Consider the following 15,588-nt stretch of genomic DNA (forward strand, 5'->3'; position numbering starts at 1 on the left):
AAGATGGGAGTGGTGGGGTAGCCTAGAGGTTTAAAGTGAATAGTGCAGTGATTGGTCCTCAGCATCCAGTCTCCAGATCAATCTCCAATGAAAACACAAAGTCACATTTAATAAGTATCTGTATTTTATTTTGTACAGATATACAGTTTGCTATAAAACTAGAAAGCATTGTATATACTGCACCTGTTTAAGCCTGTACACAAATTGGCCACACCCATTTATGGCTATAAAGAGGCCATGCCCATTTTTGGCAATAGAATGACCATGCCCTCTTGAAGGGCAAGGTCACATGAAGTATACACATTATGGCAGTCACACGATGTCACATAACATTGTCACAGACACATATATAACTCATCAAAACATACACAATCAAAATACAGATGCGGCAGATCAGTCAACACAAGTATTTTCTGCTTAGCTATTTTGTGTGCTTCTGTAGAATAAAATGGAAAGAAGATACTTGTCTCCATCACAAACAAACTTCATTCCACACTGAGTATTTAGGCTAAGTAGTTAGTGAACCCCTAGAGGGCCCCATTCCTCAACACGTCCATGCTCCACGAACATCTCAACTCCAACACACTTGAGATAGTCGTAGCGCTTACATGTCTCGTGAACAGAGCCCTCGTCATCTCCACAGAAACCTGTTTGAAATCTCCAGAAACAGGAACTCAAAACAGGACACAAATATCTTCAAATCATTTGGTGTGTAATTCGAAAATCTAACATATCAAAAGCGATTTAAATATAATACATATCTTCAAGATGTTCTTTCCTCAACAATTGTTGCATAACAGTTTGTTATAAACCTCCGAAAACAGTTCTTGCTGCCAAGTGTGGTTTTAGTTTGTAGTTCATTGGCTCTAAAAGACGTATAAAAGATAAAACATCAAATATTAAAAAAGTAAATCATTATAAAATAGCTTAAAACTTTGCAGACAAATTTGATCTACAAATTATCACAATTAATAACTGGCCTGTGGTTTTGTAACACATCTATCATATGCAAAGTTATAAATGTTGTTCTCCAGCTTTGTCCAAATCGGTTAAGCAAACAGGAAACATTTTATGACAACTTCATATTCTGCAAGCACATTTCCCACAGTACTGCATCTTCAACTTAATTTTTCAAAGGACAGGTGTTTGAAGTCTTGGGTCCTTGGGGTTGGCGCCTATGGCATTGAATCTAGGGACATCCTAAATCTTAGCCTTTGACATTAGGGCTATGGCAAGGATTCTTTCTTTCCTTGTTACTTTTCAAACACAGACATTGCTTGAGAAACAACTGATGCTTCTTTAGAATTGTGGTGCATTGTGGTAAATGCCAGAAGAGAGGATTGTGGGTACAGAAGAGTGACAGGAAGCAGATAGATGGTGACACATCCACACTAACAACATGATATCTACAACTATTTATATCCATAAATAAGTAACTTGAGTGGTTTCTCATCAGCACTTGAGTTTCAAAAGTAGAATTAACAATATAAATATTTTAACATTACAATTCTTATCAGCAGTGACAAAAATTAATTAAATCTCTGAAAATCAAACTTTGGTACATAATGAACTTTTCCAATAAAGCCATGACAAACTAACAAACAAACAAACCCTGTCATAAACATAACCAATTTCATTATCTCTAACCAATAATTAACACCGATGTTATTGGTGTTTCCACTGGCAGATCAGCCCATTTGTTTAAAGACACCTTACATGATAATGATTCTTGGTTAATTCACTTCAAAGTCAAATTTCTCGAAAACTTGAGCTATCACTTTTTGTACTGAAAACAAGCTTTTTTAGGTCCCCATCTTAAAGTACTGAATATTTTGTACCAACACATATGCCCCAAACCAAAATTAATGAAACAAGCGAAAATCTATTAGGTGTAAAATGACATACTTACTTAAAATTGACCTTAGAAATTTTGGCTTAATGGTCAAGGTTGTATAAATACAAATAATGTATCTAATATTCTGTATAATTCATGACAAAAAACAAAAGGGATGAAATATTACAATGTATGATACTGAAATGGGTATTTCAAACAATACAGTTGAGGTATTTAATTATTCGAGCAGGTGTTTATTATGTTGAGTATATTAATTTGTCATGGCCTTAACCTGTTCAACAACAAAAAGAAGCACTTTGGAAGGCGACACAGGTGTTTGTAGCTGATGAACGAGACTACAGTCCCTTAACAAGTGCCATAACTTAAAACTGTTACCAAGCAACCAATCTGTCACAGTATTACATAAAACATCAGTATTATATACAGATTCACTTTCTCCACATATTTTTAAGATTTGATTTCTCAATATGATGACCCCTTAATATATACATGAATATTATTCAAAAAATAACTTTCAATGCATTTAAGAAAGAGTCAGATAAATAATACTGAATTAGTATCTGCATTCCATCCAAATGTATTCACAGTTTTATCTGATATCATAAATTAAATGTATTATAACTAAAGGATAAATCATCAGGCCTCAAATTTAAGAATATTTTGTTAAAAATAATGTTACATAACTAAAAACAATGCAGAGATCGAAGAGGTCTACATAGTGTAGATCACATCTCCCCATGTATATAAACATATATAAATAGTCATTCAAATCACTGCCTTTCCATACCACCAGCATGTAGGCTTCGTTGTCAAGACACCAGCAGTTGACACAACGACAAGTTGCTATATCCTTGGCACACAGGGGTATTACTTGTACATAGATCCACTTTAAAACCGTGATTCCTAACTGAATATTTGGCAACAGAACCACTTCCTAAAGATTCGGGATTCCTTTCCAATAGGCTGTAGGTCTTTTAATATGTGCAATTAATATTTATTTCACTTCAGGAATACTCCAACCATGTCTTAACAGGGGACCAAAATTGTAACAATTGGGGTCTGAACCTTGTTTTGCAAACAATGACTTAACCAACGTCTACAAGAGAAGTCACCCAACTGACGCTGTATCTTAAATAATACTTTACTTTCATAACAATTATAAGTCCGGTTTCACTGTGAAACTATGTTAAGTAATAGGCCTAGTTACTAGGATAAGATTGGCGTTAACCCCTTATCTGCTAACAAAGTAATGGTGTGGACAGATGTCTTTATTTCCACCTCGACCTAACCAGAATAACTGAATTTTGTCATTATGAACTTTGTAACAAGTTGATGACTGTTTGGCAGACAAGGGGTTAAAACTACAGTCAAATCCCAATGAGTCGAATCGCTGGGGACCAAGTAATACATTCGACTTATCGATGTATTCGAGACATAGGTATGTCTATGAGGGTAGAAAAAAGATGATCCAGTCATAATTCCTCCGCCTAAGCTTTTGTTTATCTAATGATTTCCCTATCACTAATAGGGGCACCTTATCAGTTCCAGTCTGAGTAGCACAGACAGCGATTTCCGTAAAATCACTAATCTGCCTTTTGAACTCGCCCGTCAATGGCGGAAAGGTGTGAGCAGCTGCTTGGTTTGTTAATTGGATCAGTTTGCTACACCAATCAACTTCTCATTGACTGACTTCGGCTTATGTATACAAGACTGCTCTTGTTTGAATCTCATGGGACCAAATTTCCTTCTCGAGTCATCGTGTGTATTTATGAGACGAATTCGTGTAACCGGTATTCAAATGATGACAACTATAACAGGGAATGGTCGGGACCGACAGGTACTTTGAGTTATGCATAATATTCGAGACACCGGCATTCGACTCATCGGGATTTGACTGTATTCCACATATCTTCATACAGTTCCAGTTAAACATTTCCTCACTCAATAAATGTCCATCAATAAAACCAGACTAAACTCACAAAATCATGGTCTTCATTCACACAAATATTATTCTTCACGACAAACAAAACAACAAAGGGACAGAGAAAATATCTGAAAATCCTGTGACCATATTCCAGTAAAAAAAGGTATGTAAGTTACATTGTGAACGGTGTAATAAAAGTGACAATATAAACAATGTAATTTGTCACAAGGTGACGGACATCAACTTGGATGCGTCGTGTGACCAGCAACGGTTTGACATGTCATTAGTTTTCCCAACATAATGACAATAAAAATACTCTTTCAACAAAAGAGGATATCGGCATGCTATAACATATAGCATATCCACCTCTGGATTTCTTCATGTTTTAAACACTGTGTCACAGTGACCTATTTCAGCTGACTAGGTTATAAATGCTTATATCACTCTTATCACATTGTATCTTTGGACCAAAATGGTTTATACACATACTTAATACAACATTGTTGCTATTATTCTTGATATCATTATAGTCAGAGAAAGACAAATAATGTATATTAATTCACCTAGCCATTTCATTCAACACAGTATTTAGTCCTACTGAGGTACCATTGATTCTTCAATGAGGTAAACATATCACGTCTACACTGGATATAGGTGGTGCTTCATACAACAGGGACCATCTCAAACTTTTTGAAGTCTTAATTTAACATCACATATTTAACCAACTCTCACAAGTAGAGAATGGATTATGAATATTTGCTGAGTGAGAGTTTGTGCTTAGATACTGCTCATATCATATAAAGACTTGAAAACTTATGAAATGATCCCTAAGACACTGCACCCTCTCTGGCTAAGATTTCTACATATTTTGTACACTTCCTTTACAATCAGTTCACACACATAATGTATATTTACAAATGAATTTGTACAATGTATAAATATCCCTATGGTCTCATTTTAGAGTTATCTCCCTTTGAATTAATTGTTATGAAGTCAACTGAAAATCATTGCTACAAAAACAGAGCATAATAAGCTTCATCATGACATTTGTATTAATCGTAATAGTTCTGTGAAAGAAATAATATTTGATTATCATAATACTTATAAAATACAAAAGGCAACCTTAACATCTTAATCAGGATTTGGTATACAGCATAACAATGCTAAATAGCAGAAACCAAGGGAGATAACTCTACATCAATGACATGCCTATGCCTGCAAACAAATCTATTGCTTATCCCTGCCATCGAAAACATCCCCCTTTCAACGCCATTCCTCTGTCCTCAGTCACTTATTTACAGTCAATATGTAATGCATACAAGAAGTCAATCAGGAAGCTAAAGGCCTGTGTGAGGGTCCTGAATTGGTATAGTGTTCAGCATGAAACAACTATTTTTTTTTATCGTAATTGTGATGCAAAAAAATCAAGTTAAAATGTCCAGGTAAAAACTGCTTATCGTACATACAAATTCAACTGCTAATTGTAATCATGCTAAAATCTCATCAAAGTTGAATAAAAAGAAATATTTCGGACATAACCAAACCTGTCAATGTTTGTGTCTGCAAATCACAATGAAAAAATAGAAGCAGTACAAGCTGTGCCCATGCTTCAGACAGACAGTTTACATTCACATAGAGGTGACAAGTTTTATTCAGAGTCACTACTAATGTGTTTCTTTCTGACAAAAACAAAAAGAATGACTAGCAACAAAATGCGAAAGTTTGACTGACTTATGACACACATCTGATGAGGACTCCCTTTAATTCCAATTTTGTACTGGCAAAAATAATTTTGAATTTTCCATCAAAAAGGTCTTCAATTCTGAAAAGACTTCTTTCGGAACATTTGAACCATAATTTAAAAAGAACCGGCTGAAATATTTTCAAGTGGCTGAGGATAGAGGTTAAATACAAGGGCAATGAGGTGAAGGTCATCTCAAGGTGAGACAACAGTAATAAAGGGAGGTTACTCTTGCTACAATACCTGAGCAAGTAATGTGACTAGTGTCTTCATGTCAAAGGAGCAATGCTTTTTCTTGATATTATTTCCAAGGACTAAGTACGAAAACAAAGAGTATAAATCACAACTATTCACACAACCTGATTATACCATATGCCATTATTTTTGTCTAGACCGCTACCATTTCTGACAACATTTGTGCCAAAATTCCGATGAGAAGTGTACCACCCAGAGAACGTGAAGGGTTGATTCCTGAGATGAGTAACTGTCAAATAATCTAAAGGGCAATATAAACCAAGAAATGGTCCGATGAAAAATTGCCCTTGAATAGATGTGAGAATACACATCACTAAAATAGGTGCCATTTTTAGCCAACTGATCCTCCCTGGAAATAGCATCAAGATACCTTGCTCCCTTGTATTATATACAACCTCTGGATGAATAACAGAACATTTTATATACATATTGAGCACTTTACATAGTCCACAAACTAAGAGAGTCCAGTAACATTTTGATCTTTGGCCCAGTTGGGATCTAGTCCCACGAAGTATGACCTCTCTCCACTCACCAGTGAAAAATCAGTTTTTGGTTTCGCCATCTTTGATCATATGAGTACAGCACCAGAAAAACGTATACAAGAATCGACAAAATTCTGTGTAAAATGACAAACACACCAATGGCATTCTGAACATCCATTTGACAATGTGGTTGACTCCCTCTATAAATATTCATTATTTAAATAACAAACGGGAGAGAATGACTTCAGTAAAGTCTTGGGGTATACTGAGACCTGATTGTACCTTTTAACATCTTTAAACACTCACAGGTTTGCTATAACATAAATTTTTCAATATTTTTTGGCATTTATGTGGCATCTGACCTTCAAAGCAGACAGAATTCTTTGCTTATCACTTTCTTAACCTTGCACATAAACAAAATGCAAGAGTCGGAATTGATAAAGGATAATTAATTCTTGTATCACTTCTTGTCTCCAGCATCTCACTCATTCACGATTCATTTCTTCATCACTCCCACTTTTACACATTTTGTGTCATTTCCACAGGATTGTGTCGGTACTTGCACGGGTTGAGTTTATCAGCAGTCGGAATTCCCCACAGGGGATGGGGGAGGTGGGTAGGGATTAAAGTAGCTTCTTTCAGTTGATGGTGAAGGGGGACAACTCATTTCGTCCGAAAAATACTGACTTCGAGGAGTCGGGGGTGGGCAGTACGGGTCTGAGTCGTAACTCATAAGTTCCACAACTGAATTGTTGAAATAATATTTTTTTACGTAAGGTTCACTGTCCTCACAAACGTCCGTGCTACACGGCGTGGTAGGGGGAGGTGGAATGTGATTGCGATATTGCCGCATTTTCTGGGACTTGTAGGGCCTGTTTGAACGCACAGTTGATAAACTGTTAGAGGAATAGTAGTACTCCCCTGCGTATGACCTGTCTGTCACAGGACTCGGAGGGGGGTTCAGAGTCTCTTTTGGATACTGCGTGACAGTGGAACTGCTTGACGAAGCTCCAGTCACGTGATTGCGATCATATAACGGCGGGCCACTACCCGAGTCCAAAGACAGACCCGTGGCCACTGACTTTCCCCGTGATGATAGTGTATGTGGTGGGGTGCACTGACCCTCTGAGTGTGGGTTCAGTGGTTTCTTAACCATCATAATGTCCCCGTCGTCTAACGGATAATGGTTAGTTTTCCTCCGGCAAATAAACACAAGTGCTACGACCAAGATCAGAAACACAATTCCAACGACGATAGCGATTGCATAATGAGTGGCAGTCGGAGGTGGCGACCTTGAACCCTGGGTACAAGTGATCTCATCAGACCCGTCTGTACAGTCATTATGGCCATCACACAACTTATTTTTATGTACACACTTATGATTTCGACACTTGAATTCGTCTTTCCCACAACACTGTTCCTCGTCTGATCCATCCACACATTTCTTCTGACCATCACACACAAACTCATGTGAAATACATTGGCCGTCTGTACACTGGAACTGGTTCGACCGACACCTCGGGCAATCCTCCTCGTCTGATTGGTCCTCACACTCCCCCAGGTTGTCGCAGCGCCACACATTGGGAATACATCGGATATCGCCACTCTTGCATGTGAAGTAGTCCGGCTGACAAGTCGGGGGGTCTGCACATGTCTTGGCGTCACTCTTCAACTCCAAATTCAGGGGACAGGAACACCTGACTGTCTCAGTATCTTGAGAGAAGCAGATGTCGGAACATCCACCATTGTTTGTAGAGCATGGATGATTGTTTATTTCGAGATTATGTTCCACGGCAATCAAATCTCTCAGGTCTGTTATCCTACCTCGGATCCACAGTCTGTTTTCTCCATTCTTCTTGTTTATCCTCTCAATGACGTTATTATCTTTATCAAGCCAATACAAGAAGTCACCAAATGCTGCCAAACCTCTAAGAGATCCCGTCAGACCATCCAACAGAATTTTCCTGTTTCCACCTTCCAAATCGGAACATTCAATTCGCTTAAGATCGTGATCAGCCCAGAAGAGTTTGCGGGACTTCTTATCAATCGCTAGAGATCCTGGATGTCCCAGAGCCAGTTTGAAGAGAGTTATTCGTTCTGTGCCATCCATGGCGGCCTTCTCAATGCGGGCTTGGCTCACCATGTTTGTCCAGTACATGTACCTGAAACAAATCACATACAATCAGTTCCGGTCAACGTACTTAAATGTACTCAGTTTTATCGGGATTCAGAGCAAAATAGGTTTCTGTTAATGAGGATTAGACTGTTAATGTCCAGATCAGACTCCATAATTTATAGTGAGTGAGTTTTACACCACACTCAGCTGTATTCCAGCTATATGGCGGCGGTCTGTAAATACTCGAGTGTGGACCAGACAATCAAGTGACAACAGCATAAGCATCGATCTACGCAATTGGGAACCGATGACATGTGTCAACCAAGCCTGACCACCCGATCCCCTTAGTCGCTTCTTATGACATGGGATACTGGGTCCATAATTTACAGACAGCTGTGACATAACAAAATGTCCCAGTGATATTGAACACGAGCCATCAGGCGGGGAGATACACGCCGATCTGCTGTAATTCCCGAAATGGAGCAGACAACTTATACCCAAATTTTGGTACACTGTCATCGACTACCTTTAGATCAGTGATGAAAGTTCAATGCCGTTCGGTAATTTTCAATAACCGGAATCATGACATAATGTACTGTAGTACCCTGTGGTTTGGTCCCACAATGTTTACACCCAAGCCAATAACAATAACAACAACATTGACGATATGCATTCATTATGTGTATGTCCATAACACTACATTATAATAATTATTATTATTTTCAGCTCAGCTCTTTCACCTCAGCTCACAAGGAAGTATACAACCTAAGGCACTACTAAAACGTTAACAGTAACACCCTACCAGGTACCCACCAGTTGCTGTTGAGCACGAGTGAGTGAGTGAGTTTAATTTTACGCTGCTTTTAGCAATATTTCAGCAATATCAAGGTGGGGGACTCCAGAAATAGGCTTCATACATTGTACCCATGTCGGGAATCGAACCCAGGTCTTCGGCATGACAAGCAAACACTTTCACCACTAGCCTACCCCTTCGTCCCTGTTGAGCATGAGCCAAGCAATAAACTGCTACCTTGCAAAGAGCCAGGAACTCAACAACTATCAACATACCCTCTCTCTGGGTGTAGAACGATGGACCTGGGTTTGATATTGTTGGCCGACACGATCACTCCGACTGGCTTCATGTTGAGTCTCGTGACATTGATGACATTGTTACATGTCCAGTAGATGGTTCGAGAGTATGGGTCAATGGCAAGGTCAAACGGGATGAACTGTTTGTTGTTTTGGTTCGGCACCACTACTTCCAGCTGCGGAAACAATCATCACATTACTAACTCTATTCACACATATAAACCTAAAAGAGAATAAACACAGGGCTCCAGATAACTTTTCAACATCAAGAGTACATACTCCTTATTTTTTCAATATAGCAGTACTGGAAAGCCTTAAGAGTAAATTTAGAGTACTGATAGGAATTTAATGGCGTATCAGTAATCATGTGTTTCGTTTCACATATTCACCACAGCATTCCTATTCTTCTGTAAACAGTTAAAAAAACAATCAAACAATACTTTTTTCAGATAAATGCGTCCGTAAATGATTCTAAGATCGTACACCATTGCTGTTGTGCGTATCTGCTGCGTTTTCTAAATTATTTCCTACTGTATCGTCCATATTTTTTATCCATACATACGGCCCTTATCTGGAGCCCTGAAACATGTAACGGGTAATGACTGAATGAATACTGTCATCTCAGCTGCATGTTTTTAAAGAGAAGTGTGCACCATCCTATATTTACCTCAAATAAAATTTAAATATGTTTAGTCTAAAAGCTACACACTACATTACAGCAAGCAGTGTTGAAATAGAGACCTTAGTTCCATTATCGTGGGCTCGCTTGATGTTCTTTTGGCGTCCATCAATCCAGTATATGAAGTCATCGACCGGGTCGAAACGCCAGAGCCTTGATATTGCGCAGTCCATGTATTGGTAGAACGACCTCTGGGTTGTCCACAGTCTCCGACTCCTTCTTGTCCATTGCTAGACGACTGATAGCATTGCGCTGGGCCAATAGCAGGTAGTCCTCTGGAGCTGCAAGGGGAGACAACTCACTGTAAACTACATACACTCACATATATTGCCACAAATAGTCTTTACTTCTGCTCCAAGTCTCCCAAAACCTATATCACCACCACCACCATACACTCACAATAGTGCAAAATATCTATCTCTGTTCATGTATCCATTTAAAAAATCAAATTCTGGGACTAAATAGCCCTATTCAATGGTAATAATAACTCTTTCTTCTACTATGGGAACAATAAAAAAAGAAAAATAATAATAAAAAATAATAACAAAAAACAAACTCTTTCTACTTCTACTACTTGAACAACTTTCTCTGGCTTCCCACTACTTCTACTGAAGTATGCATAGTGACGTACCTGAGCATGTCTTGTTGTCGATGTTGAGGGTGTAGTGTGTGGGGCAGGAACAGTAGTAGGTGTTGTTGCTAGTCTTGTCGGTCTTGGGGTGGGACAGGCACAGATGTGAGCATGCACCATTATTCACACCACACTGGTTCCAGCCTGTGAAAACAGAAGTGAAGACAATAAGAAATGAAGTCACTCAAGCTTCAGATTCTTTCATTTATGTTGCACAGGTGTACCGACTCACCTGGGTGCACTTTCAGCATGTGTACCCATGCACCCGACTACCCTTCTAACCAGGTTACCCTACCCTCCTGCTGCTAATGCAGGTGCACCCACTCATCCGACTACTTTTCCTGTCAAGTCCCTCCCCTCACAACACACTGCTGCTACCAGCAGGTGCCCCCACTCACATGACTGTCCTTCCTAGTGGGTTCTCCCATTTAATACAGAATATTGCTACCAGCAGATGCCCCAGATCACCAAAATGCCTCATCCAGAAGGTTCCCCCAAATCAACCCATCCCCCCCCATCACCCCATCCAGTAGGTTCCCCCAAATCACCCCATCCAGTAGGTGCCCCCAAACACCCCATCCAGCAGATGCCCCAAATCACCCAAACTGTCCCATCTAGCAGATGCCCCAAAATCACCCAAATGCCTCATCCAGCAGGTTCCCCCAAATCACCCCATCCAGTAGGATCACCAAATCACCCAAACACCCCATCCAGCAGATGCCCCAAATCACCCAAATTTCCCATCCAGCAGGTGCCCAAATCACCCAAACGTCCCATCCAGCAGGTGCCCCAAATCAGCCAAATTTCCCATCCAGCAGATGCCCCAAATCACCCAAATTTCCCATCCAGCCGGTGACCCCACTCACCAAAGTGCCCCATCCCAGCAGGTGCCCCTATTCACCAGACTGCCCTTCCCAGCAGGTGACCCCACTCAACAAAGTGCCCCAACCAGCAGGTGCCCCTATTCACCAGACTGCCCTTCTCAGCAGGTGCCCCCACTAAACAGACTGCCCTTCCCAAATTGTGCCCCCACTCAACAAACTGCCCTTCCCAGCAGGTGCCCCTATTCACCAGACTGCCCTTCCCAGCAGGTGCTCCCACTCACTCAACAGACTGCCCTTCCCAGCAGGTGCCCCTATTCACCAGACTGCCCTTCCCAGCAGGTGCTCCCACTCACCAGACTGCCCCCAACTCACGGGACTCCTCACCAGACTGCCTGCCCCTCGCTCACCAGACTGCCCCTACTCACCAGACTGCCCTTACTCACCACACTACCCCCACTCACCAGACTGCCCCCGCTCACAGACTGCCCCACTCACCAGACTGCCCCCGCTCACCAGACTCTCCCCACTCACCAGATTGCCTTGAGGCATGAAAGACCAGGATGTCCATGACAAACTCCACCCCCTGTTGGATCTTCGTGCGATTGTCTCCACTCGACTTGTTGGCCCGTTCAATGGTCTGGCGCTTCACGTCTGTCCAGTAGACGAAGTCCTGATACTGTGTCAGTCCCATTGGGTGCGGAAGCTGTTCTTGCACAACAGTGCGACGATTCTTGCCTTCAATAACAGAAACACATATTATCAACCTGTACCACTGCATTCAACTAAGGTCAAGTCGGTAATACAAATAAAATATCGTCATCTACCTTTTTTTAATTCTGTTAAAAGTTCATAATTTTGCTCACAACATTTAATTAGCATATCAAGTCATGCTTATCTTTAAACCTTGTTCCAATTATTTGAATTACATACAACCACGGTATCAAGACAACCTATGAAAGCTTCAACTACACAAAGAACGTGCCCACGTCTGTCACATGTTGATTCATTACATACCCATCATATCAGAGGACTCGATGGCCTTGTTGTCCAAGTTGGCCCAGTAGAGACGACGCTCGCCGTAGTCGATGGTGAGGTCCTGGACACGACCCAGCTTGGAGATGAGGACGTTCCTCCTGCTGCCATCCAGAGAAGCCCGCTCAAGGTGTGGATGTTCGCCCCACACCGTCAGGTACATGTACCTGTAACAGAGACATAGACAGGTAAGAACAAACATAAAGGTGTGAAACTCGTTAAAACACATGATCCATGCCATCATCATTTGAACACACAAACAGTTAATTAAAAAGGAAGAAAAGGTTTTCCAGCTATAGAACATGCTTGACAAATATTAATATATCTGTAGTTTCTGAAACACAAGAGTCTCACCCATTTGGAGGATCCAGTGCAAGAGCTCGTGGACTGTTCAAATCCCGCCAGATGAGCACCTTCCTTGATGAGCCATCTAGTCTCGCCATCTCAATGCGGTTCTTGCCTGTGTCTGCCCAGTAGATGTTGTGGGCCACCCAGTCCACAGCCATGCCTTCTGGGTAGCTCAGCCCAAACTCGATGATGTGCTCCAATGCACTGCCGTTCATAAAAGCTCGACTGATGCTCTGTGGAGAATATGGACATTTGTAACTCACCTAAGACAATGTAGCAACTGAAAATGTGTAGACATTGCTACTGCCTAATCCATTTTAGTAGAATCTCCGAAGACACTGCCTCCTCTTCTTAGCAAGAACATAGCTTAGTACTCATCTCCAAATATCTTTGTACTTATGTAGATCAGATGATAATACCTCCACCTAATCTTTAAGTACCAACCAATCTCAGAAGATGTTGCCTCCATATATTTTCATCTTAGAACAACACAGCTCAGAAGCATTACCTCCATCTTACCTAGTCTTAGTACCAACCTATATCAGAAGACATTGCCTTCACCTTTTACGTCTTGATACCCCAAAATCTCAGATTAAATCCCGGGAGATAGTGCAAATACATATTTTCACCTTAGTACCAATAAATCTCAAATCTCAGGAAATATTTTCACATTGGTACACCCATATTTTCATCTGGTAGCCATCCAACAAATATTGCATAAGATCTGAGTGGAAATGTCCACAAGGAAGAACACACATGGTCTCTTATCTAGGGATCAAACAATGACATGAATACATGTCCTTAAAGAAACACCATTTCTGTTTCTGAGAATTACACAATCTAGGTTACATAAGAACAAAAGATGACATACCTTGAGAGAACCATCTGTCCAGTAGATCCGGTTGTCGTTGATATCAAAGTCGATGGCCAGAGCCTTCTTTACTCCCTGAAGTGGGATTGGTTGGTTGTTGCGGTTAGTTTCCAGGGAGATACGTATGATATCGGAACTCTTCGAGTACAGCAGGAAGGCTTCAGGAACAATGCAGATCTTGCCAGTGCTGACCAGTTCCAGGCCCATGGGACAGGCACAGACAGGTCCACCTGGACGGTGCAGACACAGGTGACTACAGCCGCCGTTGTTGTCAGCGCATGGGTTGGTACCTGGCGACACAACATGCTGAGTGAGTGAGGTAGAACAAATACAGTTGTTGTTTCAGTTGTAGCATAGTTACAGCAGTATCAAGGCATAGGCAACAAGAAATGGCTTCTCACAGAGTATACCTATTGGAACCCTGTGTCATGGAAGTGGGTGAGTGAGTGAGTGAGTGAGTAGGGGAAAGCGAGCATCGGAATATGGTTTTACGCTGCTTTGTTAGCAATATTCCTGTAATATCAAGGCAGGGGACACCAGAAATAGGCTTCACACATTGTACTCATGTTGGGAATCGAACCCAGATCTTCCTCGTGACAAGCAGATGCTTTAACCACAAGGCTACCCCATTGCTCCAGTAGGTAAGAGATTCGTTCAGAGGGTGAGTGAGTGAGTGCATTGGCTGTAGTTATCTGCCAACAAGTTCCAGTTATCTCAAGCAGGTCTTTGTGTGTGTGTGTGAGTGAGTGAGTGAGTGGGTTGTATCTATCTGTCAACAAATTAGTTTTATCTCAAGCTGGCCAGCACATAATTGACTCTAAACCAATCAAACCAGTGAGAAATGACCCCCAGTCCGAAAGACCCACAAGTCAATGAGTCTGACAACCTAGGGCCCCTCCCCGACAGGTTGATTCACGGTCAGAAGCTGCTGAAATGTCGTCTATCTCACAGCCCCTGAACCATACTGTTTTCTCTTCAGTCTCGCCATTAAGTGATTTCATAGCAAGTTTATATTCTACAGATTCCTATCTCATTAGGATTCCTTTTCAATTTCAATCTTATTCAAATCACCCACATAGAAAAAAATTCAGATACATTATATATTACAACCTCACATACTTAACACTCAACCAGACCGAGGAAAATGCGATTTCCATCAAACTACAAAGTTTCATAAGATTATAATTATACATTACATTAACTCTGCTTACATGACTTTCTACAATGCTATGGAAAGAGGAAATGTGCTCAACTGCATAGTTTCCAAACATAATTATATATCATATCAGGTAACTTTGCATATGTCGTTTTCTACAACACTGTGGGAAGAGTACATTGTCATCAAAACTATATCGTTTCCAAGTTATAATTAAACATTATACTCTGCAGCCCTGTTCACATGACTTTCTCTCATGACATAGAAAGAGATAAATTTTATTATCGTTTACGTCATTTATAACACAGACATTATGTTCTTAATGGCATGTTCTGCTGATTAATGGCGACATGCAGCTACACCTGCCCATCCCATACAGATTATAATATGCACCATTCAGTTAAATATTTCAAGAATTTATCAACCAGGGATAAAAGTGAAGTTATCGCAATATCCAACAGGCTTCTTTTCTAGTGTTTATGTGCTATATCATGTTTATCACCCCCCAAAAAATCCCTGAGTAAGCTAAAATTCTAGGCCTAGTGCTCATTGTGTATCATATCCCAGCAGTCACCATGGCAATTT

General features: G+C 40.6%; 1 protein-coding gene across 1 annotated transcript in view; it reads right to left on the reverse strand.

Moving 5' to 3' along the window:
- Positions 1-3,758: 3,758 nt before the first annotated feature.
- LOC124262281 (low-density lipoprotein receptor-related protein 6-like) overlaps positions 3,759-15,588 on the reverse strand; it is a 75,055-nt gene continuing 63,225 nt past the window's right edge. The window contains 9 exon segments of the mRNA XM_046696768.1: positions 3,759-8,419; positions 9,442-9,638; positions 10,204-10,287; positions 10,289-10,422; positions 10,773-10,916; positions 12,128-12,331; positions 12,611-12,795; positions 12,983-13,209; positions 13,848-14,137. Of these exon segments, the coding sequence (XP_046552724.1) occupies positions 6,835-8,419; positions 9,442-9,638; positions 10,204-10,287; positions 10,289-10,422; positions 10,773-10,916; positions 12,128-12,331; positions 12,611-12,795; positions 12,983-13,209; positions 13,848-14,137 (3,050 nt within the window). The 3' untranslated portion in view covers positions 3,759-6,834.

Source organism: Haliotis rubra, unplaced genomic scaffold (genome assembly GCF_003918875.1).
Source record: "Haliotis rubra isolate DU_JTF1 unplaced genomic scaffold, ASM391887v1 Scf83, whole genome shotgun sequence".
Lineage (NCBI taxonomy): Eukaryota > Metazoa > Mollusca > Gastropoda > Lepetellida > Haliotidae > Haliotis > Haliotis rubra.